Source organism: Chelonoidis abingdonii, chromosome 1 (assembly GCF_003597395.2).
Source record: "Chelonoidis abingdonii isolate Lonesome George chromosome 1, CheloAbing_2.0, whole genome shotgun sequence".
Lineage (NCBI taxonomy): Eukaryota > Metazoa > Chordata > Testudines > Testudinidae > Chelonoidis > Chelonoidis abingdonii.
This window is the reverse complement of record NC_133769.1, coordinates 358,173,709-358,200,004: the sequence shown is the minus strand read 5'-3', so window position 1 is coordinate 358,200,004 and position 26,296 is coordinate 358,173,709. Positions and strand designations below refer to the sequence as shown.

At 47.6% G+C, this 26,296-nt stretch overlaps 1 protein-coding gene across 7 annotated transcripts in view; it reads right to left on the bottom strand.

Moving 5' to 3' along the window:
• The window catches only part of TENM4 (teneurin transmembrane protein 4), a 971,473-nt gene that overhangs the window by 72,818 nt on the left and 872,359 nt on the right, over positions 1 to 26,296 (bottom strand). For 5 of the 7 annotated variants that reach the window (XM_075061790.1, XM_075061784.1, XM_075061787.1 and 2 more), the window contains 5 exons: positions 13,016 to 13,277; positions 8,738 to 9,005; positions 5,214 to 5,357; positions 3,471 to 3,720; positions 36 to 56 (listed from right to left, as the gene is read on the bottom strand). In XM_075061790.1, coding sequence (XP_074917891.1) covers positions 36 to 56; positions 3,471 to 3,720; positions 5,214 to 5,357; positions 8,738 to 9,005; positions 13,016 to 13,277 — 945 coding nt within the window. The remainder of the gene's footprint in view (positions 1 to 35; positions 57 to 3,470; positions 3,721 to 5,213; positions 5,358 to 8,737; positions 9,006 to 13,015; positions 13,278 to 26,296) is intronic. The other 2 variants (XM_075061786.1, XM_075061789.1) reach the window with 1 other exon arrangement.

The following is a 26,296-nucleotide window of genomic DNA, read 5'->3' as shown; positions in this document are numbered from 1 at the left end:
GGCAGAGGCATAAAATTCTCCACTGGTTGGCTTACCTATGTCTGAAATCTTTATTTCTGACAGACGGCAGGAAAGCACGGAATAGAAGAAAGTATGAGGTGTTAGTGGCTGAGTTAGAAGCATTATTAGCAAATTGAAAACTTGACAGTAACTGTATCATACAACGCAATAATAAATAAAGACATTGCAGGCATGACACTGATATACTTTATATTGGATATTACTTGTCAGTGAGTTCCCTTATGTACTGCTGCATATCACAAAGGAAGTATGATCTCACCAGCTCAGAGGTACTCATTTATGCAGGAGATGGGGCCAGACAAACTTCACACACAGACACTCACTACATTTAATTATCTGTCATGGAATGTAATGTCAGGATAGAAGCCTGTTTCTTTAGTAAGCTTTACAGCTTTTTCACTGTCGCTGATTGTGGTTCTTTCTATTTTACAAGGCAATATATCAGCAGAATTGTTCTGGCCAGCTTCTTTTATGTTCACTGCCTGAATCTCAGAGACACCATGGCAGAGAATTCAAGTGGGATTTTTTTTTCATGGGCCAACTGACATACCCCATTGTAATTAGCTGGAAGCCACATTGCAGCTGCAGGAAAGAGCACTGCACTCTAATAAGAGACCGTACCAAACAGTGGGGGTGTGAATCTCAAAGGAAATGCTGCATGAGGAGGCACAGATACAATCCATTTAAGCCAAAACAATGGCTTTCCCCCATAGCTTTTAGTCAACCTCCATCTGTACCCATTTAATTTATAGCACATGTGAGTTAAGAAGCGCTTTTTGGCCCCTATAACCTAAGTGTTTGCACAGATAAAGCAGTAATGGCTCCAGCAGGATTAACATGGGATTAAATTAAACTTGTTGGATTCTTCAAAGAGCCACGAAGGTCACTTTTTCAAGGTTTCCAATTTGCTCTTTTGCAATTAGGGACTGTTCCACCAGACCTATACACAGACAGTCTTTCTAATAATGCTGAAATACAAAAAGAACTCAGGGTGGGATTTCCAAAAATCCCTAAGGAAGTGAGGGACCCAATTCCCATGCCATTACTGTGGGGTTTGGGCACCTATCTGCCTTAGGCTCCTTTGGAAATCATGGCCTCCATCATTAAAATAACCTTTCAGCACTGGAAGGATGCTATGCACCTTAATGTAGGCCACCAGGGAATCATTCCTCAATATTTGGAGTCCCACTCCTGGTATTTTACTCAAGTTTTGGCTTGCTCAGAGAAGTGACTGTAAATATAGAATATCAAACCCTCTGCTCAAAGCAGGACCAATCACCAGACAGATTTTTACCCCAGTTCCCTAAATGACCCCCTCAAGGATTAAACTCACAACCCTGGGTTTAGCAGGCCAATGCTCAAACCAAATACGTTATCATGGAGTTCCTTGTTTGTTGACTCTCCATAATTTCCATACTGAATGAGCTCAGGTTACACAGAAAACATCATGTCTTCTAAGTGCCAGCTCTGGAATCTCAGCCTGGATTCTTTTCTTCTTGTATATCAGCACCCATAATAAAAGTCCTGCAGGCTGAATTGGGCCCTCAGGGGCACGCAATGAACTTCTGTGGGTTTGCACAGGTGTACTTACTAGTAAACAATTCTGATGTTAATGTGAAAGGAAAAATAGAATCTAGCTCACTCTCTTTTAGCGGCATTGATTCCTCAGGGCGAAAAGGAGTATAATGCAATGCAACCTCGGGCACTGATCCTGCAATGAGCTACAGTTAAATCAATGAAGGTCCTCATTGTAGGAATGGGGCCGTATTTTTGTCAGCAGACATGACTCTAAATACAAATCTGCTGAGTAAGTAGGGACCATTTTTACAGTCACGTCTCTGGGGAGTGAGAAGTATCACATTTTTAGGCCAAATTTTGAGTCACAGCAGCCACATGCATCTTCTGGGAGCTGTGAGTGCTCAGAGCTTCTCAGAAACTGGCTCTTACAAGTATCCTGTTAATACTGAAAAGATTCATCTATGCCCATTTCCCTTACATCCCATTGGGATGCTGTACATTATGGATGAGTTCTTGGTAGCTGTTTGTGTGTTTTGGCAGGAGGGGCTTGGTATGTTTGGGTTTCAAAAATGCAATAAATACTTTCACCAGAAAAAAAGCAGGGAAACAACAAGCATTTTGGAACTACACACCAAAGGGAAGCACTGGGCACGTAGGTACTAGAGCTGTGGAGTGCTGTTTTAGAGCATTAAAAATAAAGTCTGTGACTGGGATTTGCCAGATAATGAAATGCCATTTAAAACAAAGAAAAACTGCATGGATTTCTGTCAATAGGTTAGTCAGTGTAAAAAAATTCAACAACCTTTCTTTATCCTCATGTGTGCAATGTACTGGTTAATGAATGCTTGGACCAAAGCATATCACTGACTAGACATCTTGACATACACAGCCATGTAAAACTCCCAGTACAGAATTATTCACCAATGGTCAGTTTAATCTCCAGTCCTGTTACAAATATGTTGTATTAGGGCCTGACCCAAAGCCCACTGAAGTCATTTGTTAGGTTCCCATTGACTTCACTGGGTTTCAGATCAGGCTCTTAAGGCATGATTCAGATGTCACTTACACCAGTTTAACTCTACTGACTTCCATGGAATTAATCCTATGTAGCCGCAGTATAAGATCAGAATCAGATCCACTGCCTTCAACAGGGCAGTGTGTTTGTCATGAAATGTCTGGGAGGGAAAAATATCACAGATGAGGCAACACGAATTTTGACTCGGTCACAAAATATTTTATTTCATCAAAATTTATGACTCATCTGTATTTCCCCTTTCCCCCTGCCCCGATTTCCTTCCCACCCCTCTTTTGTGCATGCTGCTTTGCAAACCTTGCTCTTCCTACTGGAAATTTTCTCTTCACTTTTCTACTGGGGCAAGTGGCAGCACTTCATCTCCCTGCAGGGGAGAGACAGAATTTCTTCACCTAGCCCCTATTTTTCAGAGGAGAATTCACTGGGGGTGTTTGTATGTTTATCCCAAAAAACCCACCCAGAAGTCATAGACTCTGGGAGTTCCTTGGTGAGCTCACTGTCTTAGGTATGAATGATCCTCTGTCCTGAGTACCCTCTACATATCATCATTAGTGATGTGTGTCCTTCCAATTGTTATCCCTGAGGCTGACTGTTAATTTTTAGAATTCCCACTAGTCACTCACCAGACTGAGGAGGACACATTAACTCAGTCTGAGTTAGCGGGTAAGAAATGCGATAGATTATTTTGGGCCTGTGACTCCATTCTGGATGAATTCACCAGGTCGCACACCTTTCTGGTGTAAGTCAAAGTCAGTGGACTTGCACCAGAGGTGAATTTGGCCCATTCTGTTAGTTTTAAAAAAACAAGAGTTTTGGTTTCATTTTCCCTCTGAGTACAGAATATTTCTGCAGAATCAAAGGTGAACAATTATCACAGGCTGCGGGCTGCCTGGTGTACCTGAGCTCCAGTATGTTGGTGACATTGCCAGAGGGAAAGATCCTTCGGATGTAGTTGAAGTCTCCAACATAAAGGCTTCCATCAGATCCACATGTTAGGGCAACAGGAGCCAGAAGCTTGTTCCCATCTGCAAGGCCATTACAGCTTGGACAGGAAATGCTACGCCTGCGTCCATTGCCCATAATGCTGCCTATGACAGGCGGCTGCTGAGAGACAAACTGGTTTTCCCCATTTCCTTTATGCAAGATGCCTATTAAACGATAAGAGCAGAAAGGGACTTAAACAGATGGTGAAACTGAAGCACACGGAGGGCAAGCGACTTGCTCCAGGTCACAGAATGTATCAATGGCAGCACAGGAAATAGAACCCTGGCGTCCCAGTTTCCAGTCTCATGTTGCACCACACCACAAAGAGCTCTCTCTAGGATTGTCTCTAGGTATCATGGGATCCTGTGAAAAATGAGATGTCCAGGGCCCATGGCAGGCTGCTGTAACTCCTAGAGCACAGTGCTTCTCAGCCTTTTCAGGTTGCCACCCCTCCTTCCCCATTTACTATAAAGATATATCGATGCTAACAATGGTCAGCCTCTGTAATTTATTTGTGTGGGTGTTTCAAGGGATTGGCAGAGATGACTTGACCTTGAAGGGTAAGAGTGAGTGGCTAGGTTGGAGACCAAGCTTTTCTTTGCTTTACAGTGTAATAAAATATCCAATGCCTCACAATCCTCTGATTGCTATTCGGGGCCCTCCTGGGGGCTGCGACCACGGGTTGAGAAACACTGTGATGTCACATGTGGAGATTGGAAGGTCAAGATAATTGTCACTAGTGAGAGAAGGTATCCACTGGGGTTGTCTGCTGGCAAGGGACATGCTGGATGGTAGTAGTTCACTTAGGAAAATTTGGGTGGAGTATTAACTGGGGTAGGTTTCATCAGCAGGGCCCAGGGGAACTTACATGCTGTTTGTGAGAAGACCAGGAAAGTTTTCATTAGTGGTGCCATCTGAACTGGGGCTACTCTCTCCACACTCACTACAATCACACAAGGTAGTGCAAACTTTCCATCCTTTGGCCGTGTTCTAGTAATTCTGTCCAGCTAAATGCCCCGTCTCTAAACATTCATCATGCACTAAGGAATGTAGGCTTTATAGTTTCAAAGAGAGCTGAGCTCAGCACAGCAGCTGGCTGCAGAAGTTGAGGGATGGGGAACTTAGGAGTGGGAAGCCTTCTGAAGCCGAGTAACTAGGTTTCCGTGAGCAGGATAGCAGTCATATTGGACAGGTTCTCCTCAGGCCGACAATCCAAACTGCGTTCTCACCACTGGTAGCAAGGATGATTATTATGCCATGCTTTGCTGTGTGTGATTGTATTGGGTGGGTTTGCTTTCAATGGGGTCAACAAAGGATGGACCCTATCTGACCGTATGCATACACTGCATGTGCTTATGAAGGGCTCAGCCTTGGGACTTTTTTTTGATGGACGTCAAACAATTCAATCCCTTTCCTTATAGGTAGTACAAAGCTGGGGCTGCACACTTCATAAAAATATGCAACAGATTTACAGCAGCTGATTCCTTTCAGATTTGCTCACACAAAGCTTCCGCTAAATGTAGGTTACGATGAATAATTTGTTAGTAGCCAGTGCATGTGTGTGTTTTCCCTTTGGCTGAATTATTAATGGCGAAAAGCAACAATGCATTGTACTGCTGCATCACCCCGCTCACGCCATTTGTTAAAGCCAACCCACCGCTCTGTACGTTGAGAGCATGGTGTTTGTCCAGGGACCATCCTCCGAGTTTGGAAGCATCAATTTCATAACCCTGAAGGACCGCCATCCTCTTCTCCCACAGGATCAGATCAGGACATGATTCATATTCATAGCCCACGGAAACTGGGAGCAAAGGGGAAAAAAAGAAGCCCATAGGTTAATAACCTCAGAAATGCACATTCAGCACACAGCTGAGAGCTTTAATTAGTTGGGGGAAAGGCCATTTCTACAGACAAGTGCCAATTCTATTTAAAATACCATCACATTAATGCAGTCTTAATATTCTCCTCTTTAAAGGCCACTCTGCATAAAAAAGGTCAACACAGCAGTAGATGTTGGACAAATGTGCTAAATATTCAAAAGGTGCCGACTCACAGACACAATTCAAAGTAAAGGGTGACCCAAAGGTTTAGCAAAAATGGTCCCAGAATTCCAAAATGGTAGTATGTTGCTTCTATTCATCACCTCATGTGCTAAGGCTGCCTGGCAGCGATGCAGTGGGCTGAGCCAGAAAAACATGGCCCAGTTTAGAAAACAAAACAATCCAAGCGGGTCTAAATCAGTGAACTCCACTAAAATTCGCAGACAGGCCAGAGATTAATTTGGGCTGGTATCACTAATACAGACAAAACGGTTGAATGTGAGTTGGTTTTCATAATGTTCAGAGTCTTCAGGCCTGATTTACCCCCCTTTCACTGGTGTAAATCAGGAATACCTTCATTAAAGGTAATGTAGTTACACCACTGTAAAATCAGTTTCAGTGAGAAGAGAACCAGGCCCATTATTGTATTGAACACCTACAAGCATAGGCGCCGACTTCTTCTGGCGCCCGTGGGTGCTTGACCCTGCTCTGCCCCCGTCTCAGCCCCGGCCTGGCTCCCTCCTGCCCCCATTCCAACCCCTTCCCCATATCCCCACCCGAGCCCCGCCTTTTCCCCACCTCCTCCCTTGAGCATGCCACTTTCCCACTCCTCCTCCACCCATACCCCCCAGAGCATGTACAGCTGTTTGGTGATGGCAAGTGCTCAGAGGTAGGTGGAGGAGTGGGGAGGTAGCGTGCTCAGGGGAGGAGGAGGTGAGTTGGGGAGGGCAGAGGGGTAGGACAGAGAGCTTGGCTGCTGGTGGGTGCAGAGCACCCACTAATTTTTCCCTGTGGGTTCTTCAGCCCTGGAGCACCCACGGAGTCGGTGCCTATGCCTACAAGAAGGCTTCTGGCTTTCCTCAAAAGCAATAAGACCCAAAACTCAGTTCACCACGAGTACCTGAAGCAGAGCAGGGATCTTCAGTTTTACATTGCTTAGGAGACAAGGGAAAAGCAGGATTTGGAACAACTCTTGCAAGGGGCCCAGTGTCTCCTGAGAAGTGCTGAGCATTGACATTAGGAACTCTGCAAGATCAGACTGGACAGGAGAAATATGTAGTACAGGGAACAGTCTTGCATTGGCAGGGAGATGAGTTGGATTGAACAATCAAAAGGCCTTTCGCGCCTTTTCTGCTATGATTCTGTTTTCAGCTCTTTTGATGAAAAAATATATTTATTTGTCTATATGTGTTCTTGGCTAGTAATGTGGTATTTTAAATCTCTGGGCACCTTTGGAGGTTTCCAGAATAATACAAAAAAAATCCTAGACACAGGTACAAAGTGAAGGGCGTCTTGTAGGTATCTGCCAGAAATAACTTTACTATATCAGAGCATAAACCTTTTAGGACCTCCTTTTGAGACCCTGCCTCTAATTCCACCCCCACTAATCAGGTAGGGAGGAAGCTAAATTCTAGCTGCAACTAACTGTGAGTGTGACATGGGGAATAGGCTGAGGCCTTAATAAAAATCTGCCCCCCAAAGTCACACTAGGTATGTAATTCTTTCTCTATGAATAGGGCCCTACCAAATTCACAGCCATGAAAAACGTGTCACGGACTGTGAAATCTGGTCTCCCCCTGGAGGAGACCAGTGTTTCTCAAATTGGGAGTCCTGACCCAAAAGGGAGTTGCAGGGGGTATCACAAAGTTATTTAGGCGAGTCACGGTATTGCCACATTTCTTCTGTGCTGCCTACAGAACTGGGTGGCTGGAGAGCGGCAGCTGTTGGTCGGGCGCCCAGCTCTGCAGGCAGCACCCCGCCAGGACCAGTGCAAAAGTAAGGGTGGCAAAACCATACCATGTCACCCTTACTTCTGCACTGCTGCCTTCAGAACTGGGTGGCTGGAGAGTGGCAGCTGCTGACCAAGGGCCCAGCTCTGCAGACAGCAATGCAGAAGTAAGGATGACAATACCATGCCAGGCCATCCTTACTTCTGCATTGCTGCTGTGCAGCGGCTCTGACTTCAGAGCTGGGGTCCCAGCCAGCAGCCACCACTCTCCAGCTGCCCAGCTCTGAAGGCAGCGCTTTTTGGGTCAAAACCTCTACAATTACAACACTGTGAAATTTCAGATTTAAATAGCTGAAATCATGAGATTTATGATTTTTAAAATCCTATGATGGTGAAATTGACCAAAATGGACCGTGAATTTGGTAGGAACCTAACTATGTGTTATCTGTACACATTGCTCCATCCAGAGCCTCACTTATGCGGTGTTACAGGGTCTCTCATAAGCCTCAGCAGGTCATGTCAACCGGCCTTTCCCAAGGAATCTCAGCCCCATGTAATCCCAACCTCATCTGCAGACTGAGAGAAAGAGCCCCGGCTCTCCTCCTGAGAGGCATATCTCCACTCGGCTACAGGGGAGCAAAGAGGAGTCTAGTTGCAGGACTGCAGTTATCCCTGAATTGCTCCAGGGGCAACAAGGAGGATCAGGATCAGGGGTGGACATCTGTTGTTTTAAAATAGCAGTGGAGACACCTAGGGCGGAGGGCCTCTCATCATGCTGTTGCCATTACCAAGGCCTGATCTACTCTGGCTGGCTAAACCCTATTGCAAAGCTGTGAGCTAAGGACCATAGCTCCTTTAAAGATTCCTCTGGCTGACTGTCAGTCAGACAGGGAGCAACCAGCTGCGGCACCGAGCAGTCATTATGCATGCTCAGTGCCCCTCCCGCTCCGATGTCCTTTCCACTGCAACTGATTGAGAGATATGACATTTGGGCTGGGTGGGCTCTCTGATGTCCGTGAAAAGCGGAAGGAGCTGTAGCCGTACAAGTGTTACATGGGCAGCACAGAGGCAGCTTCCTCCTCCTGTAGGAATACAACTTCTTCAGCTGCAGATCCCGCTGGCTACAAACCATGGATGGTGTTGTGTTCAAGAGATGGTGCAAAGAACATACAGAGCCCGATTTTCCACTGCTTTGCACCTTGGATAATTGTTCTAAAGACGTAGAGGATCACACAATGTACAGGGCAGTGGAGAAGCAGGCCTACAATGGTTACGCTGTGATGCCGTTCTGGAAAGGGCAGTGAAAGGAAGAAAATGTAAGAGCTGGATAATCTAGGATAGGGTTTGCGTGCGGCCACTTAACTTCTTACATGCAAGATGGAAGGAGAGGAATGTGTCCTGAGGTCAGCTTACCAAAGGCTTCCGACAGTCCGTACACTTTCTGGCTGTAGACATCCGTCTTATCCCAGATGAAATAATAGGAGAGGTCCGGGGCAGCTGCAAACCATTTTCTAAAGAGGCGTCCTTCTACGGCCACCATAAGGTGGACTTTCATGAGGTTGAAGGGGATGGTGGGATGGGTCATGCTGATCCTCAAGACTGACTTATAGCCAGCCGTGCGGCTGCTCAGGTAGCTCAGCTTTATTTTGCTGCCAGCAATGTTAATCTCCTCTTGCAGGGCCTGAGGAAAAACAGCCAGGAGGTGTTAAATCACCATTGAGCAGACACCAAAAGGCAGCAAAGTTGCAATTAATCAGACACTTACATCTTCAGGAAAGCTCTCTGAGAAGTTTCTAAACCAGCCCACTTGCGAGGCATCAGTTATAAAATATTCACAATGTACAGGGTTATTCGTGGAGGCCAAGGAATGTTTCTCTGGGTGGGGTGGGACGGGAAGGACGGGTTAAAAATGCTTACAATGGGATCCAAGCAGAAAAAGGCTTCAGCCATCTGTACCAAAATGCCCCCAGCCAATGCTCCCTTTTCTCTGCTTTGCCCTCTATCTTGCTATGTTCCTTTGGTGACAATCTTCATCTCCTGGACTCTTTGTGAGACAGTGAGCCCTATTTGTCCCTCTATCCCTCCTCCTGCTGCTATCTCACCTGGCTCCTACCCATCCTCTCCCACCCTGCTCCTATCCCCTCTCCTCCAAGCTCCAGCCCCATATCTTGCCAATGACCCACCATCTCTGCTTCTTTTTTCCCCTCCTGCCTTCGCCTTCCTTTTACTTCTATGCTTCCTCATCCCCTGCTCTTGCCCCTAGTCCCCCTTCCTTGAGCTCTCCTCTCACCTTATTCCTTGTCCCTCTGCATTCCAGGCATCCTGCTTCCTCCTCCATGCTGCCTGGGCACCAGCAGGGGGAGCACTGAGAGCCCAGGAGAGAAAGTTTTCCTCCTTTCAGTCCTGGTGTCCAGTACTACTGCAGTCCTGGCCAAATGGGACAAGAAACTGCAGACAAAGTCTTGCTCGGCCCTAGCTGCCACGCGGATTGAGCGTGCTCAGTATCAATGGAATCTTCAGAGAATTTGGCAGCTAAACTCTCATGAGTCTCTACCGAGCATATATGAACTGAGATTTTTGGGAGGGTTATAACTTGGTTAGTTTAGGGCAAATCTTCTGGGGATGGCGAAAGGGGCATCCTCGAAACTAGGGTGGGGTCACCCTGCCAAATGTCCAGTCCCTGCTCCAAGACACAGAGGTGCAAGAGCTTCTCAGTGAAATGGCTGTATGATTTTTTTTTTAACATGAGCACAACAGTGTATTTTCCCCCAACCTTGTTCTTGGAAAAGGCCAAACCATTTTAGCTGGAACTTCCCTCTAAAAAAACAGCCTTAGACTGATAGCGGGGAGGGCTAGCTCAGTGGTTTGAGCATTGGCCTGCTAAACCCAGCGTTATGAATTCAATCCTTCAGGGGGCCATTTAGAGATCTGGGGCAAAAATTTGTCAGGGATGGTACTTGGTCCTGCTGTGAAGGCAGGGGACTGGACTCAATGACTTGTCAAGGACCCTTCCAATTCTATCAGGTAGGTATATCTTCATTTAATAATAATAATAGCCAGCACAGACAATGTATTAGCAACTGAAAACAGAGTCCTGTCATGGAAAGCATTGGGCAATCTGAACTATAGGCATCGCTTGCTTATAACAATACTTCTAGCACTTGCACAACACCTTGGATACTGAAGGATCTGAAAAAATGTTTTATAGATAAAAAACAGGCTTCACAACAGCCCTACCCATTTTATGGATGGGGAAAGTGAAAGACAGAGGTGTTAAAAGGATTTGCTAAAGGTACACAGTCAAAGGCAGAGCCAGGAATAGATCACAGGAGTCTGAAATTCTTTTTAGTGCACTGCTCTAACCACTAGACTTGACCCCTCTTTGCTGGAGCTTTACACAGCCTCACTTGTGCTGGAATGCTCCTCTCATATGGGCTTTAGCTATAAATAACCACCCATCTGGGAAATGAAGCTCCTAAGAGCGGCTGTTCTGGGCTATTATCGAAGAGCTAATACTTTTTCAAGTGATAACTCACAAACTCTGAGCACAGCAGCACTTGACAAACTGATGCATCAGGGAAGTTAAAAGTACCACTGCACCACGTCCATAAATATTTATTTTATCTAACGCAGCCTTTTCAATTTCCATACCTATGCACTTATGGGGGTGAAAAATGACAGATCTGGGAAAATCCAGGAATTTAAAAATAGATTTTACAAGCTTAGCAACAAGCTATGCTGGCAGCAGGCTCAGTCAGAGACCAGCTGAGCAGCGATGCAAAGAAGGCGGTCCCTTTCATCTAATCTGTCTTCACATATAACTCCTATAGGAAAACGCCAGCCAGAAATAATTGCCACCGAGGTATTGTTTTGCAATGTCTGGTTCAATTCGGTGTATGAAATGTTTACTTCTCTCTGCCACAACTGACTTCTCTCTGTCCCTATTGACTACCATTTCAGAGGAAGGGTCAACTGAGTAGTAAATACCCATCAAACAAATGCCAAGAATGGATTTAAAAGGATCTTGCCTCAAGAGGTGGTTCAAATCATGAGGCTCACAAGACCTTCCAAAATAGTTGCATATTGTGCTTTGTTGCATTTCATGAGCAATACTGTCCCGGTGATGCACACCCACAGGAAAATGGCATTGGGAAAAGGATGGGCCACAAACTGCCTGGAACTTACAAAAGTAGAGGCAGAAACTGTCCCTGTATTTCTGTCTATCAGTTAATTAGTACTGTCGCTAGATCCAGAGAGGCATGCGTTTGTGCAGCACCTAGCACAATGGGGTCCTGGTCTGTGACAAGGTTCCTACATGCTAGTGCAATATAAATAATACACTCAGTACTCTACAAAAAGTGGCCAACCCACTACTAGATTGATTAGAAATAAGAACTTCCGCTTTACACATATTAGGAATTCTCTCTGCTTCTTTCTTTTAACCCCTTGATGATAGCCACAGTCTTGATCTCCTGCCTGTAGCAAAGCCTGCCGGTTTTGCATGCGACAAGTTGAAAAATCTTGATGCTCAATTAAATGTTAACTGAGTTAAACGTTTCTATTCCAGCTACTCCTTTCTCTGCCATCCCACACCTACTTCACTGAGCAAGGAAACTATTAGTCTCTCCAATTTCTTCAACATGACACACATAGTACCCGAAAACTGATGAGAAACAAAGACATTTGAATACATTTTGCCTTTTGGATGACGGATTAAACTGAGGTCCTGAGTGCTTGAGAATTAGCCCTGATGTCCCAGCATAAATTTAATTTAAGAAATTACCAATCTGATTACCTAAATTCCCCTTTCAGTTGCAGGACTCTGTTATTCTGTTGTGTACAGTTAAATAGCCGCAACACTGAACTCCAGAGATTGCTGCATTTCCGTGAACGAGCATTTGCATTTCAGACTGCGGAGTACTTTGGAATCCTCTGTAAATGTATTACGACTCTGCTTTGTAATATAATAAGCATTCCTATATCCCTCAAAGAATAAATGTGATTATGTCCATTGTATCTAACATTTCTCTATTGAGAAGTGTGTCTAATAGAATGCAATGGTAGAATTTCAAGCACTTTTCCATTAGGGTGTTTTTATAATATATGTTACACAATGTGGGAATTATGCGGAAGGCGGCAAAATTCATATTGACGTCAGTGGGGGCAGGATTTCATCCCAACAATATTCTCTTCAGGCTTGAAGTTTGAAAGTTCTTTTCCCAAACTTTGGGAAAGTTCAATTCCAAAATTCTGCCCCAAAGCAGAAGAGCAGCATTAAGCATTTTAGCAGTGGGTGCTGAAACGTACCCTGAAGGTCTGTTACATCTTAAAATGTGTCCCACAGCCACCCTTTTCCTGTAGATGGGAGGTGAGGACAAAGCAGAGCCAGTGCAGTTTTTGCTGTTGGTGAATAAGCACGTCATTATCTATCTGACAGAGATGAACAAAACCAAGCATTATGGCCAAATGTCGATTTTTGATTTTTAAAAGTAAGTAAATGTATAGTGTAAATTAAGCAAGGCCTCTGGGCTACTGGAAAGCTACTAGTGAAGCCCAAATCAGTGTCACAAAATGTTTTAATAAGTACAGAAACAGAATAGGATGCACATTCCTGGATGTGCATAGCTCCATATGCACTGCTCCACTTGACTACCTGGAGCAAGTGTTTCACTTTAGAAAGAAGATTCATACCTGAATTTCTGGAACAATGGGGCCTTTCTCGGAACAGGAACTTGCAAATGCTGTCAGGGGGGACGGGGAGACCACGGGGTTGGGACGGGCAAAGTTGCTGAGATCACAGCTTGGAATCTCATTCTCTTCATGCCTCATGACTATGGTTTCCATTACAAAAAAGCGATCCCAGGGTAGCCAGAGCGTGTGTTCCTGAGTGATGAAGGGAGCCCGTTCGAAGTGTAAGATAATGGAAATCCCACCATTAGTGACGAGATCAAAGCTGTTTTTAAGAGACAAAGTAAAAATAAAAATAAAACAAATGATACTTGGTATGTCTAGAGCCTTCCGAACAGGAACCTCACTGTGAAAATATTAAAGGATTAACCCTCACAAAACCCCTGCGAGCTAGAGAAGTATTATCACTCCTATTTTACAGATGGAAAAACTGAGCCACAACAAGGTTAAATGATTTGGACAAGGTCATACTGTAAGTAAGTGGCAAAGCCAGGAATAGAACCCCTGGGTCTTGACATTCAGTCAAGAGAGATAGTTATTAAACCACACTACCCTCTTTTTAAAAGACAAAGTTTATGTTTGGAATTGCTCTCCTGAGTTATTGGACCTCAAAGGCTTTATTTACTATTTTTAAAAATGTGTTTAGGATCCAATATCAATCACAGATCGTATGGACTTACACATTTAAACAAACTATCTGGAAAGCGGATTCTCCTTCACTTACCTGCCCAGACTTCAGTTCTGGGTTATGTTTTCCCTGCAGCCATTGTTGACTTCGCTAACGACTGTTTCATGTGTTAGTGACAGCATCACCCACTAGGGCAGGGAAAACACGAATCAAGAAAGAAATCATTTTGGGACAGGTGAGTGGAAGGAGAAGGAGCTGATTTTACAGTAACTTGGTTTAAAATGTAATGGTCTGATTTTCAGATGAGCTGGATGCCCACAGATCCCAAGAAGGGGAGCCCAGCACCTCTGAAAATGAGACCATGCACGGATTTGGAAGTTTTATCCCTAAATATGGACCCTGTGCTTTACAAACACAGAAAAATAAAGATGGTCCTTGCTCCAAAGAGCTCATAATCCAAACTGCCCTTGCTTTGCTTCTTTATAATTTATAGCAAAGGCATGGAAATGTTTTGGTTCGATTTTTTCCCCTTGCTTGCTTTTTACATTAGACCTTCACATCTGGAAGATTTATGAAATGCTGTAGAACTAATGACATGATGACATCACAAGAGCTAAGAAAGTGAAAGTAGAGTAATTGAAAGGGAAAGGGATTTTAGTCAGATTTTAAAGCCATTGGGGTTTGGGTTGACTTGTTTTAACATCTATTTAACTTCAATGCCTAAATAACATTTTGGATAAAGGCAGTCTTTGTTAGACAACACCCCTGCATCTTCAATGAAGGTGTTAGGCTCTGATTTAAGATATTTAAGCATGTTCATAGGCGCCGACTCCATGGGTGCTCCAGCGCTGGAGCACTCACAGGGAAAAATTAGTGAGTGCTCTGCACCTACCGGCAGCCAAGCTCCCCTCATCCCCACCGCCCCACCCCCTTCTCCCCCAAAGCAGGCCACGTCCCCACTCCTCCACCTACCTCCCAGTGCTTCCTGCCAGCCACTGCCAAACAGCTGTTTGGCAGCGTTAGCACGCTTTGGGAGGGAGGGGGAGGAGCTGGAATGTGGCGTGTTCGGGGAGGAGGCAGGGCCGGGGTGGGGATTTGGGGAAGGGGGGAAAAGGGGCAAGGAGGGGGTGGAGTTGGGACAGGGACTTTGGGGAACGGGTTGGAATGGGGGCGGGGCAGGGGTGGGGCCTCATGGAAGGGGTGGAGTTGGGGCAGGGCCAGGGGCAGAAGGGGGTCAGCACCCATGGGAAAGAGGGAAAGTTGGTGCCTATGACCATGTTCATAACGTTTAGCATGTGAATAAACCCACTGACTTCAGTAGTATTACTCATATGCTTTGAGATAAGCATGTGGTTAAGCACCAGCCTGAGTACCTTAAGGGCTTTTCTACACTATAGCTTAAATCGATGTAATTTATGTCACTCAGCAGTGTGAACCCGCCCTCCACAAGCAACATAAGTTACATTGACTTAAAGTGGTGTCTACACTGTGCTATGGTGGCAGAAGACACTCTCCCACTGACACTGCTTCTGCTTCTCACTGAAGTGCAGTAATTACATGGATGGGAGACATAGCGCGTCTTCACCAGATGTGATACACCGGTGCAGATGCATCAGTGCAACTGTGCCGACGTAGCGGGCCAGTGAAGACAAGTCCTAAAGCACCCTGAGATGCCTGAATAAATCCTCAAGCAAAACCAAGAAAGTCCAGATTTGGTGCAGGTGATATTTCTAAAGAGGAAAAAAAAAAAAGGGCAGAAAACCCCATTTTTTAAGATTAATTAATTAAAAAACTTTCTGACCTTCTTCATAGATCACAGAGACGCAAAAAAGAGCTCAGCCACATTTTAAAAAAACCCTTAGCGGGTCACCATAAAGACTTGTTTTTTCATCCATGATCATCATTTGGATGTATCTTAGACTCTGCTTAGTGAATGTAGTTATGAAAACATTCTTTTTCAAGTCCACAGGGCATGGGGAGAGCATTTTAAAAGCTCCAGATGCGTAAGGTGTTTATTCTGCAACTCAAGTGGGGTGTCAACTTCCTAGACTTATGTAACTTGGCTTTTAAAAGCCTAATGGGTAACTCACGCCCTGGCTTGCCAGCTAGCTGAACAGCATTTGTGCTTTGATGAGGACATTTTTAACAGTCAATTAGCATTTGGCAAGCCCTGCTACTAGAAGGAAAAAGCTCACTTCGCACAAGGCTGAGCACTAAAGAGGGCGAAAGAAGGAAGGGATAAATGTAAAAAAAAATATGTTCAACAACTGTTGGAAAACTAGGAATGGTTTATTTATAGAAACGTCTCTGCTTCTGTCATTGGTGAGCGGAGCTGCTAGGAGCCCTGGGCTCTAATGAGCTTTGGTCAGGCATGTTAGCCTGCAGGGAAAAAAAAGCTTGCTTCTCCTGTGGATGTGAAACCCAAGCCAGAAGGGAAGGCATCGATCTAATGTCAGACTCAAGCAGCTGTGAAAACACAGAGGCTTGCATTGCATGGCAAGAGACACCGCCACTCATCAGCTACTGTTTCTCGAGTTACATGGCTTAGCCTTGAAGGGTATGAATACAGAGCATTTTGGAGCCCGTGGCAGCAAACCTCTCAGCCTGGGATGATAGAGTTGGGTAGTGGGGCTCGCGCTAGTACTCTAAAAATAGCTGTGTACAGGGCTGGCTTTATTAACTGTGGGAAGTGATTCGAATACCTGGTAGCGGTCCAGGGCTTTGGCGGCACTTCGGTGATGGGGGGTCTGCTCCGGGTCTTCTGCGGCACCGAAGGACCCCCTGCTGCTGAAATGCTGCCGAAGATCCCCGGAGCAGACCCCACACCGCTGAAATGCCACCAAAGACCCCAGCGTGGACCGCTGCCGAGTGAGCAAAAAAAAAAAAATTCAAAAGGCGCCTAAGACGTGGGGCCCTCTGAGGTGCGGGGCCCGATTCCGGGATATTGGGCATATCGGCCTACAGCTGGCCCTGGCTGTGTAGACAGCGCTTTTAAGTTGCAGCTCAGGCTCTGATTCTTGGCAGGGGGGACAGGCTGGGAGGCTTGCTCCCGTAGGCTCCAAAATGCTGTGTAGACATACTTCAAGTTGCCTAGATGGAAAAAAAAAAACCCACAGCAGTGAAATAAAAGTTAGTATCAGCAAAATTCTCTTCAGGATGAAAGCCCTAAATAACGCTTCCAGGTGGGCTGCTGATCTCAGGGATGGGTGGGTGTGACACAGAGGCTCCCTGGCAAAGTGTCCCCTGTTCTTTGCAAACAACTCTCACCTTGGACTCAACAAACTCACTACAGCAAACACATGTTTTGTGGGACACTTATCCATAAAGAGTTGCACATAAGGTATCTACAGAACACTTGTAACTGGTCAAGATTCATAATCATTGTGAGATGTATGGGCAGGTAATATTTAAAGCATAATGTAATTACGCTGAAAGTATACGTTATGGACTGGGAGTAAAAGTTAGTCACCAGGGGATAAAATATCTCAGAGATGGCCCATCCTAGCAGGAGGGAGTTGTTACCCCACCTTGGTTAGCCAGTGATGTAATCGAAGCCTCAATTGTCTAGCCTTGCCCCATCCCAAGCCTTTCAATGGAAAACCATTAGAGAAAACTGCAAACAATCAAAACCGCTTGCAAATAAAAAAGGAATATTATAGCAGCCAGAGAATCACGCAGCCCAGGAATAAGACAAAAGACTGTTTCAGTATAGCACAGAGTGGGGAAAGGCACTCTGTGTCCTTTCACCTTGGGGAGCAGCAACGTTCCCATGAAAAACTGGATCCTGGTTCCTATGAAGCCAGCCAGCTCTGCAACAGACTGAACTTGGGGGAGGAGGGTGGGGAACCTACTTAATTAGCTAGGAAAGGTACCTATGGACAAGGGTAGACTCAACTTCGCATTGTATGATTTTGTTTTGTATGGTAACCACTTGTTTCCATCATTCTCTCGTTTCCTGTTTACTCTCTTTCTTAACCAAACCTATTTTTGTTTTATTCAGTGCTCCCAAGTGCTGTGTGATTTTACAGGAGTGGTGGTTTAAGGTCAAACCGGTAAACTGGGTACCCTGCTCCTTTGGCACAGAGGATCTGGGATTTCTGTGAGTAGCCAGTGTCAGGGTCTGGATACCACAGGGGAATGATTCAAAGGATTCAGGGACTGGAGTGCACCTCTTGTTAACCTGCAAGGCAAAGACAGGGCTGGCACAGCCCAGAGGAGGGAGTTTGAGTGGCTGAAAGGCTGGTGGTGTTAGAGAGCTGACACCCAGTCACCATGGGCAAGGCTACTTCTTGCTAGAGGCAGAGGGTAACAAGGTGACTCACAGTCCTGGGTACCTTGAGAACTGTCACAATGGGCTTTCTTCTGTTTGCAAAAAGTCATATTACTATATGGACTTATTGTTTTGGTTATCTTAGAAAGATACCCAATGGACAGTCCAGGAGACTGACGTCCTCTGTTTCTTCCCAGAATAGGCTCAGCAGAGATAGCAGCAGTACACTGAGATCATCCATCACCTTTCACAAACATCTATAAGATGGTAACAATTGCTGGTCATGACCCACTACCGGTGTGATCCAGCAATCTAGTGGTGAAAAGATTTTATAATCCATTACCAGGCCCCTGAGCCCTCCGGTCCTTCTGTTACAGGGGTGGGCAAACTTTTTGGCCCGAGGGCCATATCAGGGAATAGAAATTGTATGGCGAGCCATGAATGCTCCCAAAATTGGGGTTGGGGTGCGGGAGGGAGTGTGGGCTCTGGGGTGGGGGATCAGAGGTTTGGGGTGCAGGAGGGTGCTCCGGGTTGGGATCAAGTGGTTTGGAGTGCGGGAGGGGGATCAGATCTGGGTCAGGGGCTTGGGGCATGGGGAGAGGCTCAGGGGGTGTAGGCTCCAAGAGGTGCTTACCTCAAGCGGCTCCCAGATGCAGTGGTATGTCCCTTCTCCAGCTCCTACGTGGAGGTATGGTCAGGCGGTTCTGTCACTCTGCCCTGTCCACAGGCACTGCCCCTGCAGCTCCCATTGAAATGCGTAGGAGCCGGAGTGGGGCCATGCCGTGGCTTCCAGGAGCCGTGTAGTGCGGCCCTCGACCCAGCACCCCGGCCGGAGCGGGACCGAGCTCCATGGTGCAGCCCCCGACCCAGCGCCCCAGCCGGAGCAGGACTGAATCGCGTGGTGCAGCTCACGGGCCAGCTTAAAACAGCTTGCGGGTTGGCTCTGGCCCACAGGCCGTAGTTTGTCCACCCCGTTCTATTAGCTTGGGGTCACAGAAAAGTCAGATATACAATAGTACATTCTGAAAAAACACGGTTACTCACCTTTGTAACTGTTGTTCTTCGAGATGTGTTGCTCATATCCATTCCAGTAGGTGTACGCGCCGCGCGTGCACGTTCGTCGGAGAACTTTTACCCTAGCAACTCCAGTGCGCCATCAGGTCGCCCCCTAGAATGGCGCCGCCATGGCGGGTGATATATACCCCTGCCGGCCCGCCCGCTCCTCAGTTCCTTCTTGCCGGCTACTCCGACAGTGGGGAAGGAGGGCGGGTGTGGAATGGATATGAGCAACACATCTCGAAGAACAACAGTTACAAAGGTGAGTAACCATGTTCTTCCAAAGTGATTGCTCATATCATTCCAGTAGTGATTCCAAGCCTACCTAGCGTGGGTCGGAGGAGAGTCTCCAGCGTGTAAAACACGCCAGAGCCGAAGCTGCATTATCCCTGACTGTTGACCAGGGCCATAATGAACAAGTCATGAGACCAGGTCCGGCCTGCAATTCTGACGGTACTCGACCATAGAATGCCTCGATGATGCCTGGCCCTAGTAGAGTGCGCAGTCACCCATTCCCGACGGGAGACAGATCGTAATCACCCGTTGCACCGGATGTTCACCCATGAGGAGATCCTCTGTGAGGAGACAGGCAACCCCTTAACCGTCAGCTATGCGACAAAAAGCTGGATTTGAACGCTTCGTCCGTTCTATATATAGTGAGCGCCCTACCATGTTAAAGAGTGCAACTGCTCTCCACGCGAGACGAATAGGTTCGGAAGAATACGCGTAGAATATACGGTACATGAAAGGCCGAACAACTTTGGGAGAAACGGTGCGCCCATTGTACTTTGTCGATGGAACACCATATACGGGTCTACAAGGGCCTACTCTGACACACGCCTGCAAGTGATGGCACCAGATGCCTCTTCAGACAAGTAGAGGAGGAACACCGAGCCAGCGTCAAACGGGGGACATAAACGGGCAACACCAGGTTCAGATCCCAAGAGGCTGCGGCGGACCTGGTATAGAGACGCTCCAGACCTTAAAGGAATCTACCACACGCCCGTGTCAGAAAACAGACGGCCATGGCTCCCGGGTGGAAGGAGAACGGGCCAAGTGAACCGAATGAGGACACCGCCAGGCCTTACTGCTTGAAGTGACCAAGTAATCGAGGACGTTTGGATGAAACATCCTGGTGAAGGCTCTCCACCACAGCACATAAAGGTTTCCATTGGCTAGTACTCGTCCTGTAGACGTCCTTCTACTCCCAGAAGCACCTGCCTCACTAGTGAAGAGCAGTGCAATTCGACACTAGTCAGCCACGCAGGACCAGCTGAAGTGCAGAGACGGAATCCGGTGACGAAGCCGGCCGGTCTCGCTATCAGTTCCAGGTTGAGAAAGGCAGGAACATGTCGATACTACAGCCAGCAGGAGAGAGAAAACCATGCTTGCTGGGGCACGCCGGAGCGATCAGAAATCAGCGGGCCTTCCCGCGCACCTTCAGAAGATCTTGTGAAGCAACGGAAACGGAGGAACCGCATAGAAGTAGGGCGTCCCCGGAAACAAGAAATCGTCTGCAACCGAGCCCGGTCGCGACCTGGAAAGAACAAAACATCGCACTTTCTGTTCCGCAGATTGTGAAAGTCCAATGGGATCCCCCACCTCTGGGAAGGCGCCAGCATGCCCGGGCGAGGGGAACCACTCGTGAGCAAAAGACCGGCTGAGCGAATTCACCAGGCGTATCTGAACCCCGGGAGAAAAAGCAACTAGGTGAACAAGTGGCAATGCAAAAGATCCCACCAAACGTCATGGTCTCCTGACAAAGAGAGAGACCTCATAACCGCCTCATGTTTACATAGTTATACGTCTTGTGTTGTCATAAAACGAACACATCACCTTGATCTGCTACGAACGCCTGACAACCAGGCGGACCGCCCTCAAGTCTCGCACATTATATGTAGCGAGTCGGGAGGAGACCAGCCCTGGTCCGCAGCACCTAGTACTCCCCATCCCAAGTCCAAAGCGTCCGTGTCCAGGGACATCGAGGCTGGCGGATTGGAACGGAAACCCTGCACACACGCGGACCGATCCACCACCATTGAGATAGACATCCTGAGAATTGGACACTGTATTAAACGGCGCCTGGTGACCGAACTGAGATGAGCCAACTAGAGGCATGCGGAGCCGAGATGCCCCGTGACAATGTCAGCCCATGTTGCCCAAGAGTGTCAGGCAAGACGTTATGGAGGTTAGAGGTGCTGCCTGCAGCCTTGATTTGATGCTGTCAAACCTGGAACCCGAGAAAGAAGAACGGCCCTTCCCAAGTGGAGTATAGAATTGGCTCCGATAAACTCTATCCTCTGAGTAGTAGATGACTTCTCGCTTGAGTTAGCTAGCCGGAGAAAAGGCTGACCAATGGAAGTGTCGCGAGACTCGTCCTTGAAGGCCCGGATAAGCCAGTCGTCGAGGTAGGGAACACATTGCGACCGACTGCGACAAGGAACACGACTACGCCATGCATTTGAACACTCGTGGCCGTGAGAGCCGAACGGAAGGACTGATTGATATGCGCCTGCCGACGAACGGAGACTAAATGATGGGCGGAAGATGGCTAGATAGGGAAATAGGCTTCCTGCATGTGAGGGCGGCGTACCATCTCCGGATCCAGGAAGGGATAAGGTCCCAGGAAACCATAGCGAAACTTCAACTGACCAGGTATTTGTTAGCTCCTGCGGAGATTGGCTGGCGTCGACTTGGCCTTGGATCAGAAGTAATGGGAGTAAAACCCCTGCCCATTCGTCTCTCAACCTCCTCAGGCCCCTTGTCAGAGTGTATCACCTTGTAGGATTGCTCTGATGAGGTCTGAGAGGGAGAGGAAGGGGGGGGAGGGCGGGACGAATGCAAATGCGGTATGTCCAAACCGGCAGCGTCGGGAGGACCACGGTCGTAAGTAAGCTGTGACACCATCCTGAAGGAAGAATGAAGAGAGCGTTGGAAAGAAGGAGGGATGGATCCGGAGGAAACTGGTACAGCCTCGGCGACAACCTTCAAAACGGACGGCTTCGGACCGGAGGATGGCTGAGGAACCTGGCGTTTGGCCCCGTGGTCCACGTGTCGCGCTGCATTTCCTGTTTCGCGCCCTGGCAAAGTTTGCTTGCGGCTGGGGTAAGGCCTGTGTTTGCTGTTGAGCCTGAATGTCTACGCTGGTGGAGACCAGCGATTATCAGATGCCCGCTCGCGCAAACAAATACAGCCATACACGATCAGTCCGAGACCTCCTCTCACACACCAAAAGAACGCCACCTGTAGGTGTCCCCAGTCATTGCATCCGAAAACACGCCTGGCCCGAACAAACGTAAATCCTGATGTATATTGGAGTTCCGGAGAACCCAAGTACCTGAACACTAAAATGCGGCATAACCGCGACCAGATCTTGGTGCCGATCTGCACATCCAAAGCAGCTGTAGGAATTCACTCGACTTTTCCCCCGCAAGAAGAGCGGCGAACTCCTGACGAGCGTCCTGCGAAGCAGCTCCTTAAAAATTTATCAGCCTCACCCAGTATAGCGACGTGAGCAACTTCTGGTTGAACCCGCAGCGCAGGCCCTGCGGAATAGAACCTTCGCCAAGCAGGTCATAAAGCCTCGCCTCTTAAGATTGGGGGCCGGAGCTTCTTGCCCGTGCGGCTCCCTCTCATTCACGATTGATGACGAGGGAACACGGGGCGAATGGACATAAAGTACTTCATAGCCCTTCGAAGGACCATGATTAGCTCGACCACCCTGAAGCAAGCGGAATGGGAAGCCGTGACTGCCAATGTGGTGGGCATTGCTGGATGGTCCTTATGAAGGCAGCGTCGTGACACAAGTGGGCGCATCCGCCGAGAGGATGCTCACGACCGCTCCTCGATCTCGAAACCTCTCCTCACCTGGATGTTTCATATTTTGCGCCACGCCCTGAGGATCTTGTCCGCCCTGATGTCCAGTGGGGGGAACTGTGGATTGCGTCCCTGCCACCGCTCATCGGAGATGACGAGGAGAGACCTGCCGGAGGTCTTGCGCTCAGACTGAGCACCGCGTCTGCTCTTCGGTCGTAGCTCAGATCTGGAGGATGAGGCAGCTCTTCCGTAGGATGGAAGGGAGGGCGGAAGACAGTTAGCCTTCCGGAAGCCCTGTGCTCAGAGACACGAGCGAGAATTGCTGGCCCTGTTGGATACGCCAGGGTCCAGAAGCCCACTGCTGAGGACCATGTCCTGCGAGTCTCGGAGAAAGGGTAGCGAGTTTCAGCGTCTAAGTACACACTGCCCGCCGCGAAGAGACTACCCCTGCGAAGAGGCCACGGGAGCCGAACTGGATAGTGACTCCCGCACTTCACGCGGAAACTCCTCGTGCGAGATCGGTGCCCGGATCAGACCGGACCTGCCACCAGCGCGAGTCCGTGAGTCGACCGGATCTGGATCGCCGATACGGAACGAACTCCTCGAGTCCCATGCGTTAAACGAGTGTGGAGCCACGACGGTGCGGAGTAGCAGACCGGCGCAGGATATCTCGGCGCGAGGTACACCGTACCGTCGTGCAGAGTTGCCGGGACTGCCGACGGGCGTCGCGAGCGGACCTCCCTCGGGATCGAAGATCGGCCGAAGATTCGTGGACCAGCCGAGCGGAGAGTCCGTGACAGTCTCGCATCAGTTTGCTGCCCTTAAGACTTGCAGAACCGCACCGCGGTCGGAGGTGGGGCAGCACAGGCCTCCTTAGAGTGATGAGTCCCTGCCGAGGAGAATCTCGGGCGTGACGGACCATAGCTCAACAGATCTTGGTGGGACGAGAGGATCGACTCGACGGACCTTCCGGGCCCGATCGACGAAGTCCCTGGCACAGCCAACCGCGGCGTCCCGTTGCCGGTCTCTTTCAGCAGCTTACTGACTAGAGGAGGAGGACAATCATCTTCCCTTGACGTGCAAGAGGCTGCCATGGTCTTCGCGGCGCCGAGTGTTCCGTGCTGCCAAGACGAAGATTTAAGGCCGCTCCATCAGGAGCGTCTTGAGGACACTGTCTCGCTCCTTTTGGTCCTCGTTCATGAAGGTCTTGCAAAACGCGGCACTTCTCGGAGATATCGATTCCCCCAGCACTTTCAAGCCAGCGTCGTGGTGGATCCTGGGTGGGCAGCGCTTTCTTACAGCGGCACCTTTGAACCCGTTGAACCAGCAATGAGCCCGGCGGGCTGGAGAGCTAGCGCCCCAACCCCAAATATAACACTAGAAACTATACACGACAACTTACTAAACTAAGAACGATAATTAAAACATAGAAACTAAACTAGAACAATGAACGAAAGAGAAGTAGGGACTGGGAGGAACAGCTATTGCCGCCTCACATTCAACACCGAACGACGGGTAAGAAGAACTAGACGGGCAGCCGCAGTACATATACCCGCTATCGCGCCACTCTAGGGGGCGACCTGCCGGCCCACTGGAGTTGCTAGGGTAAAAGTTCTCCGACGAACGTGCACGCGCGGCGCGTACACCTACTGGAATGGATATGAGCAAGCACTCGAAGAAGAACTGTTGGTTTAGCCTCATGCCTTGGGATCAGAAAGATACATGTATCATGATAAATAGTATGAGAACACATACGGGCCTTTGATTTATTTTAATTTTCTGGGGCTATTTAATGCTACCTAAACTTGGATGAAATCCTGGATCCATTGAAAACAATGGGAGCTTTGCCACTGACTTCAATCGGGCCAGGATTTCCCCCCTGGAGTTTACAGTTGACTGCTGTGACAATAGGGTGAAATCCACTTATAGTAAAACAGAATAAAGTGAAACTATTTACAGAGAAGTAGAATTCAAGTCCTAATTTGTTACAGTTCATTGCAATTTGAAAATTGGAATTCCAGTTATAATGAAATTCATTTTAGGCCTTGTCTATACAAAAAAGTTGCACTGATTTAATTAGATCAGTTTAGAAACCAATTTAGTTAAATAGGCATGATTCCCTTGTGTGAACCTTCCTATTCTGAGACCACAAGGGGGTTGCACTGATTTAACGAAATTGGATTCTAAACTGATTCAGTCAAATTGGTGCAAATTGCTTGTGTAGACAATGTCTCAGGCTAAAATTGTTCTGTTGAAAAGATTATTGGAAGAGGCTCCCGCAGTTGTAACATACTGAAGTATAGAACAGCAATTGTAACAGCAATAATGCTTTCCATTCTGAAAGCACATCACATGTAGTATTTAATCCACAAATACCCCAGCAAGGCAGGAAGGAAGTGTTACCTTCATTTGACAGGCAGGTTAACTGTGGCATAGGGAGATTAAGGGATGTATCTAAAAGTTACACACTAGATCAGCAGCACAGCTGTGACTAAAGCTCAGGACTTCTTGACTCCCACTCCCGCTCCCACCTTTAGACTATGGCACCTTCAATATTTCACGTGATTTTATAAATAGCCCTCATATCACATCAGTGAATAATTACTAAGTTTTTGTTCTTTAAAGGCAGAATGCTTTCATCTAGTCATACACTACCTCCCTCCAGTGCACACAGATGTAGTGTTGTGCCTGATCATGCAAGAAAATAGATGAGTGAATGTCAAAGACAATATTTTGGGGCCAATTATAGTCTCATTCTCATTTTTCAAGATACTCAGTAATATAATCAGACTATTTGTTGAATATCATGTTCTGAAATGTTGTTAGCACAAAACACCAGACCTGAACGACAGCACCACATAAACAGAACATAATGAGGGGAAATCATAAGGAATTATGCACGAGTGCAAGAACCATCTAACTCCTCCCGTTCTGGGACTGGGGGGCTCCAGCAGTTACTAATAGGAATGCTAGCCTGGTGCTGGGACTTATTTTGATTAAATACTCTACGTTCAGGCACTGCTGATCACCACCTTTTTATTACTTTAACTGAATATAGTACTTGTGATCGGTGCTGGATTTACAGCCCCCGGCAGTGAGCTCCTGGGAATGGCTCTATCCGATGCCAGCTGGCAATGTTTCCCTAGGGACCATTAGCTAACTGGGAATTGGTGGAGCACACTGGCGCATTGGCCACACCTCTCTGCCCCCCTACACTGAGCGTGGGCAGGAGGTGGCGTAAGAGCCACTAAGTCTAGCTTTACACGAGCTGAGAACTCCCCTCCACCAGGGACATTGTCTGCTGGTGACATTGTCTGCTGCCTGAGTGGTGCAAAGGGTCCAGACAGTGGAAGACAGTGTGGCTGTGAGCGAGCACGGGACTGAAGTGCCGTTTCACCTATCCTTTCTAGCGGTAGCCCCTGTAGAAAATTAGTGAAGCACAGCCTGGGGTAGTATGGAAGAAGCTTGCTCTGCTGTGCTGCCTGTACTGTACCTGTTCTGTAGGGGGTAAAAG